General features: G+C 44.6%; 1 protein-coding gene across 1 annotated transcript; it reads left to right on the top strand.

Moving 5' to 3' along the window:
- Window positions 1-115: 115 nt before the first annotated feature.
- On the top strand, window positions 116-6,286 carry LOC114033001 (arf-GAP with Rho-GAP domain, ANK repeat and PH domain-containing protein 1-like). The gene is made up of 4 exons (XM_027848445.1): window positions 116-259; window positions 1,150-1,236; window positions 5,137-5,205; window positions 6,143-6,286. Exons 1-4 carry the CDS (start codon window positions 140-142, stop codon window positions 6,284-6,286), a joined length of 420 nt encoding a protein of 139 aa, XP_027704246.1. The 5' UTR covers window positions 116-139.
- The last annotated feature ends 2,109 nt before the right edge of the window (window positions 6,287-8,395 follow it).

The raw sequence follows: 8,395 nt of genomic DNA, 5'->3' as shown, positions 1-8,395 counted from the left end.
TCTTGGGGTCTTTTTCTGAGGTCCCTGGGCATTCCAGGGGAAGGGAGTTTGAGGGATTTATCAGATTAGGGGAAGGAGGATCCTGAGTTAAGGTATTCTTACCCTTCATAGTGTACAGTGCTTCTCGGAGACCAATCAGATGAATACCCACAACTTGGCAATTGTCTTTGGGCCCACGCTTTTCCAGACGGATGGTCAGGACTACAAGGCTGGCCGAGTAGTGGAGGACCTCATCGATCACTATGTGCGAGTGTTCAGTGTATGTCTCATGGAGTGATGAGAGCAACAGAAAAACTTGGGAGCCTTGGGTCTCATGTCCCAGTGGGTCCCAAGCCCAGGAGTAGGAGGGGACTAGCCCTGTATAATGAAGATTGCCCTGGAGTGGGAGTCAGGACACCTAGTTTTCTAGTGCTGGTTCTATCTCTAACTTGCTGCGTGACCTTGAATATTAAATCACTTCCTTTGTCTTTGGTATTCCCCTTTATAAAAAGAGGGAATCAGATTAGATGTTGTCTCACTGTCCCTTAGAACATAGAACATAAAATGTCAGAGCTGAAAGAGACCTTAGAACAGAAGAGGAGGCAACACGCATGGGTCAGTGGAGACAATGAGGGTATTGGAGTTAGAGATCCTGGGTTCTAATCTTGGCTCTGCCTCTTAGTAACTCTGACCTTGGGCAAGTTCTGGGTATCTTCTACCCTGTGACCTGTTTCCTCACCTGTGAAATGAGGGCCTTGGATGGCCTCTGAGGCCTCTCTTACCTCTAAATCTGTGATCTACAAGAAAGTCAGAATATAGAATGTCATCTCTGGCAGGGACCTTGGGCATACTCTAGTCTTCTAACTGAGATTGTATAACTCTATGACAAAAGACTGGCTCCACCCATATCATACACACATAAAGGCTTTTGTTTATTGGAAAAAAAAAAAAGAATCTAGTCCAGACTCCTAATTTCACAATTGAGGAAATTGAGGTCCACAAAGGGAAGGGGTTTTCTCAAGGTCACATGAGGAGCCCTCATATCCAGTGACTTCCTGTGGGACTGGTGGGGAATTTGGGAGAGGGTAGCTAGACCAGCCTCCTACCCCCATCACAGGCATTGTCCCCTTCTTCACCCTCAATTCTTTGTTCCCTCCCCTCTCCCTGCAGGTGGATGAGGAGGAGCTGAGGAAGCAGCGAGAAGAGATTACAGCCATTGTCAAGATGAGGGTGGCAGGCTCAGCCAGTGGAACACAGGTAAGGCAGCCTCGGGAGCCCAGACAGCCCAGCAGCTCCAGCCAAGTTCCATCCTTCCCTGGCTTTGGCCTCTCTCCTTCTCCCTTTCCTGCCCTTTCTTCATTAACCCTCCAAACATGAGGGAAGGAGACCCCCTCCTGTCTCTAGCCAGCTGCCACTGGTCCCTGCCTGTCCTTTCCCCTGCCCCTTCAATTCCTCAACTTCTTTCATTCCTTCACTTGGTTAACAAGCATTTATTAAGCGTTTCCTGTGTGCCAGGCACTGGGCTATGTGCTGGGGATACTTTTGTGTTGTTGTTTAGTTCTTCAGTTGTGTCTGACTCTTTGTGGCCCCATTTGGGGTTTTCCTGGCAAAGACACTGGTGTGGTTTGCCATTTCCTTCTCCAGATCATTTTGCAGATGAGGAAACTGAGGCAAGCAGGGCTAAGTGACTTGCCCAGGGTCACACAGCTTCTAAATGTTGGAGGCCAGATTTGAATTCATGAAGATGAGTGTTCTAGACTTCAGGCCCAACATTTTATCCACTGCACCACTTAGCTGCCCTAGCTGGTGATACAAAGAAAGGCAAAAACAGGGTCCCTGCTCTCAAGGAACTCCCTATGTAAGGTGGGGAGACGACATGCAAAACAACTATCAGGAAGACCTTAACAAGATACTTAAGACTTTGAACAAGATAAACAGAAACAGTGTAAATGGGGACTAATCTCAGAGGGAGGCACTGGGGGTGTGGTGTGCGTGGGCAGCCTGGAAAGGCTTTTTGCAGAAGGTGGAATGGGAATTGGGCAGTGTGAAGGCAGCATGCGTCCGGTTCTGGGAGCAGGTTAGGGCACATTTTCAGGAGCACAGATGCTGGGGGCCCAGAGCAGAGCCTGGGATCTGTCGTCTGGTTTCCACAGAGAGGCCAGGGGCATGGAGTGGAAGGCTCCCAGATGTCATAGAACCTCAGGGGTCACATAATCTCAGAGTTCAAAGGAGTCCCAGAGGGCATCCACTCCAGCCTCTCTGCTTGAAGAGGAACTGCTCCTCCAGCAATATCACAGTTGCCCTAAGGATGACATCATCCATTCCTCACAACAATACTGTGAAATGGGCAGGGTAGGTATTATTCTCCTTTTACAGAGGAGGAAATGGGCTTAGCAGAGGCTGTTACGGACCCTTGGTCACACAAGTAGTCATTGTCACAGGATCTGAACTCAAGCCCATCTGTGTGCTTTCCATCTCCAAGTGGTCATGAAAACCTGTAGGGGTGGGGAGCCAAGACCCTTCCACTTTGGGACAGCTTTGATTATTAGGAGGCCGTTCATGATTTGGATGCTCTGTGCCTTACACTTGCCACTCTGCACCTTTCCCTAATTGCGCCTTAGCTGTGATTTCTGCAGCCAACTAGGACAAGTCTGATTGCCCTCCCACATGGCAGCCCTTCATATCCAAACTGAGTGCCTACTAGGGGATGGGAGAGGGGGAGGTTTATCAGCAGTTGGGCAGTGGAGGGCATCAGGCAACTTTGAGAAATGCCCTTCTGCTCTCTACGCTGGGGATGCACACTGCCATTCCTTTGCCCTTGGCCAGCCCAGTGCCCCCCAATGCACCCCCACTAGACCCTCCTACTTAAGTTCACCTTGGCCAGACCCCCTTTTCTCACCTCACTTCGGCTAGACTGTCCCTCTGCCCTCCACGGCCAGGCCCCTGTTTCCTCTCATGCTGACTAATGTCTCTGCTTCACTTTTCCCAATTCCTCCGCCGTCTCAACCTTCCCAACTCCAGATAAACCTCTTCCAGGAGAAGGCAGCTCCCCAAGAGGGATAGTTCAGGGGATGAGTGATATGGGAGAGGTTCTAGGGATCAGAAGATCATAGATTTTTAGAGCTAGAAGGATGAAAAATAACTCAAGTGCTGCCCTAAGTGAACTTGGGAGGGGCAAATAGGACATGTGCACTTGTGATGTAGCTGTGATGCACGGAAGAGCGTAAGGGTCAGTGAATCAGTCTGCAGGAGTTTGTTAAGCACTTTGTACATGCCAGGCTCTGTGCTAAGTGCTAGGGATACATAGGAAGGTCAGTGTAAAACCAAAAGAAAGGGCTTTAGGAAGTTTTGCCGCAGGAGAATGACTTTCAGCTGGGAGGAATCTAGCACCTGGGCCATGCTGTGAAGAGAAAGGATTTCAGCAGGTAGAAATGAGGGAGGGATTCTATTCAGGCGCCAATGCATGAAGATAAGAGGCCTGAATAAATAATAATAATAATAATAATAATAATGATAGCATTTATGTAGCAACTACTATATGCCAGGCACTGTGCTAAGGGCTATGAAAATGTAAAAACATTTGATTCTCACAAGAACCCTGGCAGGTAGATGTATTATTAGCCCCATTTTACAGTTGAGAAAACTGGCATTCAGAGGTTAAGTGACTTGCCCCAGGGTTCCACAGCTGGGAAGTGTCTGAGGCCAGATTTGAACTCAGGTCTTCCTGACTCCAGGCTCAGGGCTTCAACCCTTGTACTACTGATCCAGGAAATAGCAAATGATTCAATTTGGCTAGAATGAAGGATATGAGAATAATGATGATGATGATAGTGATAATAACAACAATAATAATACCCCTCTTCTTTAAGGTGCACAGTAGATAGCGTGTTGAACCTGGAGTCAGGAAGACCTTAATTTAAATCTGACCTGCGACACTTACTAGCTGTGTCTGGCAAATCTCCTCACTTCTGTCTGCCTCAGTTTCCTCAACTATATAATAATAGCACCTGCCTCCCAAGATTATGAAGATCAAATGAGATAATATTTGTAAAGTACCAAGCGCATAGTAGGCACTTAATAAATGCTCATTTTCTTCTAAAAATTATTGATGACTTTCATTATTAATATCACCTTTGTCTCTCTCCTTCTCTCTGTGTCTGTCCTCTGTTTCTATCTCTCTGTGTATGTCTATTCCCACTCCTATATCCCAAAAGCTATCACTTGTAACAATAAGAGAAAAAGGAGGAAAAAAATAAGTCATTCAGCAAAACTAACAAGCACTACATGCATGTCTGATAGTGTATGTAAGGTTTGACACCCACAGTACCCCTTTGACAAAGAAGGAAGGGAAATGCATTTTTAAAATCTCTTAAATTATATGGCATTCAGGGTTTGTTTATTGTTGTTGTTTTTGGTGTGTTTCGGGCAGCTATGTGGTGTAGTGTAAAGAGCTGTGGGCCTAGATCAGAAATATGTGAATTCAAATCTATCCTCAGACACCTACTGGCTGTGTGACCCTGGGCAAGTCACTTAACCACTGGCTGTCTGCCTCAGTTTTTTCATCTGTGAAATGAGCTTAATTATAGTACCTCGCTGGGTGGTTGTGAGGATCAAATGAGTTAATACCTCTAAAAATGCTTAGCATAGTGCCTGGCACATAGCATATAGTTTTACAAAGATGTTATCTGTTGTTATTGTTGTTATTTGTCCTTCCCATTTACATTGTCAGTGTGTATTCTTTTCCTGATTCTGCTTACTTCACTTTATGTCAGTTCATAGAAGTTTTCTCATGCTTCTCTATATTCTTCACGTACCTTGTTTCTTCTGGTATAGGAATATTCCTCCATTTGGTGATTTTAGAGCAAGAGGAACTCTAGAGGTCACAGAGTTCACCTCCTTTATTCTATAAATGAGGAAACTGAGGCACAGAGAGATTAAGGGACTTGCCCAGTCTTTTAGGCAAGATTTGAACCTAGCTCTTCCTGAATCTAAGTCCAGTGTTCTATCCTATCCAGTATACTGTCCTCAGCCTTCTATTGCTCCAGATGTTTCAGAGGGTAGAAGGAAGCTGCTAGAGCACCAGTTCTCTAGGTGAAGCTTCTGTCCCTGTTTTTACCCTTTTACTCTCTCTAATTCCCTCTCTTCTCCCCTCCACAGCATGCTGGAGATTTCATCTGCACTGTATACTTGGAAAAGAAGGCAACGGAGACCGAGCAGCATGTTAAGGTGAGGCCTCAGGGACTCAGAAACCCCAAGCCCAGTCTTGGCTTCTGCTTGTGGAGCTGTCCTTGGTGCTGTAGCAAGCCTGTCAGACAGGACACATGGTGCCTCTCTGTTAGGTCTGTCTTCCAGGAAGCCCAGCACTGAGGTTTTCTGGAGCTGATGTGAGTAGAGTTCAGAGCTAATACAGGCTATCCATAGAACCAGGCTCTGGATGGAGTTAAAAGAGATGATCATAGTAATGATAGCTCTGTTTACAAAGTGTTTTCCTCAGAATAGATCTGTGAGGTGGTAGTGCAAGGTTGAGCATTTCCATTTTTTTTTGGTGTGAAGGAACTGAGGCACACAGCTAGCAACAATAATGGCTCTCATTTCTATAGTTCTTTAATGTTCAAAATGTACAACTACCCTATGCAGTAGGTGGCAAAAATATTATTATTATTTTGGAGACGGGGAAACTAAGGCTCAGAAAAGTAAAATGACTTATTCAGAATCAGCAGGAAGTTGATGTGAGAAAGAGAACTCAAATCCTAGCCTCATACATAATTGATATCTGAAGGGAAGTTGGAGAGGCTGGCCCTATCAGGATGAAGTAAGGTGGCCCTGGCTAACCCAGTCAAATCCAGAGCTCCTACAGTGACAGGTTTATAATTTAGAGCAGGAAAGAGCTTTATAGGTCATCTAGTTGGCCAACACCCTCATTTTACAGATGAAGAAACTAAGACAGAGGTCACACAGCTAGTAAATTTCTGAGGCAGAATTTGAATTTGAGACTTTGGACTACAAATCCTATCTTTTTTCCATTCTACCTTGCTGGGGGGCACTTGGACCAAAGGCTGGGGTCCTGGTGAATGTAGGCTTTCCCTCATGGCTCAGACTTTTAGGGTTAGTCTTCTGGGGTTAGGAAAGAAGGGTCTTATCTCTTTATGCCTCTTCCCTTCAGATCCCAGCTTCCATGACAGCCCAGGAGCTCACCATGGAGATCTTAGATCGTAGGAATGTGAGGATAAAAGAGAAGGACTATTGGACCTGTTTTGAAGTCAACGAGAGGGAAGAGGCAGGTAAGTGGCCTTTGGAATATGGGTGAAGTAGACTAGCATACACAGAGATTCATGCTAGATTCTGTTATTCCATGGTCATGTGAATCATTCACTGTAGCAATTTGAATGAGGGCTCTCTGTGTGAGTATTGGGAGTTGTAAAATGAGGAGACTTGATTAGTTTCTCCCACCCATTTCAGCTCCTACATTTGACAGCAAAGGCTTCTCTAAAGGAGTGATTATATGGTAACTCTACATCTGTATTAAGAGAGTGAAAAGGAGAAAACTCATGCACAAGACTTACATATTCAAATGAAATTTATTAAATAATATCCTGTAACTGAAGCCTCCAGAAATCTAGAGACAGGAGAAGGGTGGGTGCTGTATTTTCCAGATCTTCTTCTAGGTTGGGGGGATGGTGTGGCAGCTCTCTAAATTTTTCCCCTATTGTACAGGAAAAGTCTCATCTCAAGCCCCTCTTCTCCCCTCTTCAGGAGATTCAGTAGGATGTCTGGTAGCATGATTTTATCTGTCTGTTTCCATATCTGAACTTTAGGATCATTGAGCACAGTAATTTGTTGAGACGGATGAGAATATGAAATCAGAATGTTCCCCAATCTACTCAGTGGCTAACAAAGGAGACAGGAGTACTTTATTTATGACCCCTCATACTATGAGGGGCTGAATTCAATCCTTATGCAGAGTTATATTTGGGGAGACAAGAAGACCTTATCTTATTTATAGCAAAAGAAGGTCAGAAGCAATTATAATTACATAGGTACACAAAAGATTAACTGGTTAATATGGGCATGAAGCTTCCCTGGGAATTCTGCCTCAAAATTGCCTGGCTATTGCCAGGAGGATGGCCTCAGGTCATTCTTTCAAGTGAGGATCAAAGGTCCTTTGATGGAGATGCTTATAGCTTTTTCCCTGGGGACTCTGTGTATGAATGTTAACTCAGATTGTATAGAGAAGGGGAAGAAAACATAAGGATCCCCAAGGGGTGGGGGAGGCTTCAACTATTAATATAGCTGCATGTGAATGTGTGTATGTGTGTATATGTTCTCTGGTAAGCAGTGTCAATTCATTTACATTCCCCAGAAGAAGGATGACACTTGTAGTTATAAAATTGCAAAAAGCAATCATATGCTTGTACAAGTCTTAAGAAAGGTCATAGAAATGACAAAGTAGACACTATAAAATGCATCATGGCAGTCATAACTTAAGGGACTTTATAGCATCATGATGGTGATGGGATGAGCGCTGTAGATACCTGGGAGCTTACCACCATGTCCTAGGGTGGGAATAGTGGTAGTGATGGTGGTGTACATTATGGTGACCATGGTGACTGGGGTTTGATGATGAAGGGGAGGAAAGTGGTGATGATACATGATGATAGTTATCACAGATCTCAGAGTTGCAAGGGACTTCCAAGGTGAAACTGTCTGATTCATACCTGAACAGAAGCCCTCCCTACAACATCTTCCCGAGGGGCCATTCATTCTTTACTTGAGCACCTCCATTGAGGAGGGATCTGTCACCTTCTGGGGACACTTATTCTGCTTCCAGGCACCTTTTAGATGTTGCAAATCAAAAGCTGCACCTTCTTATCCTGTGCAGCGCTTTTCTGTGTTTCCCATAAATTTTGCCAACGGGACTCACATGGTGTGCTAGAGGCCTTCCTCTCTAGGTCAGAGACCCCTCAAGGCATCCAGGATAGATTTCAGGGGGCCTGTGAACTTGGATGGGAAAAAAAATTACATCTTTATCTCAATGTAACTGGTTTTCTTTGTAATCCTACGTATTTTGTTTTGTGTAATTAAAAACATTGTTCTAAGAAGGGGTCACCAGACTGCCAAAAGGATCGATGACACAGAAAACACATTAAGAACTCCTATTGTAAGTCTTTTTAACTTTGTGAGGATACCTGAGCAGGGCTTAGGCCATCTCTGTTGCTTTTGCTAGGTGACTGGCTTACGTCCCTTTCTTATCATGCATCTCCTGGGTATCTCTTGTTTGTACATCACCTAGCTTTCCCTCTGTATCCCTCCTCCTACCTCTCATAGACCTATCCTCTGTAACAAAGAATTTTTAAAAATTTCTTTTAATTAAAAAAAAAAGAAAAAGAGGAAGAAGAAAAAAAGAAACTCAGGAAAA

Source organism: Vombatus ursinus, unplaced genomic scaffold (genome assembly GCF_900497805.2).
Source record: "Vombatus ursinus unplaced genomic scaffold, bare-nosed wombat genome assembly UNPS02006382.1, whole genome shotgun sequence".
NCBI lineage: Eukaryota > Metazoa > Chordata > Mammalia > Diprotodontia > Vombatidae > Vombatus > Vombatus ursinus.
The sequence above is the reverse complement of the archived record's forward strand: the minus strand, read 5'-3'. Positions and strand labels throughout refer to the sequence as shown.

Coding starts and splice junctions, on each gene's coding strand:
- LOC114033001 (XM_027848445.1), top strand. CDS start 140: ATGAATACCCACAACTTGGCAATTGTCTTTGGGCCCACGCTTTTCCAG. Junction 260..1,149: donor ACTATGTGCGAGTGTTCAGT/GTATGTCTCATG, acceptor CTCTCCCTGCAG/GTGGATGAGGAGGAGCTGAG. Junction 1,237..5,136: donor GCTCAGCCAGTGGAACACAG/GTAAGGCAGCCT, acceptor TCCCCTCCACAG/CATGCTGGAGATTTCATCTG.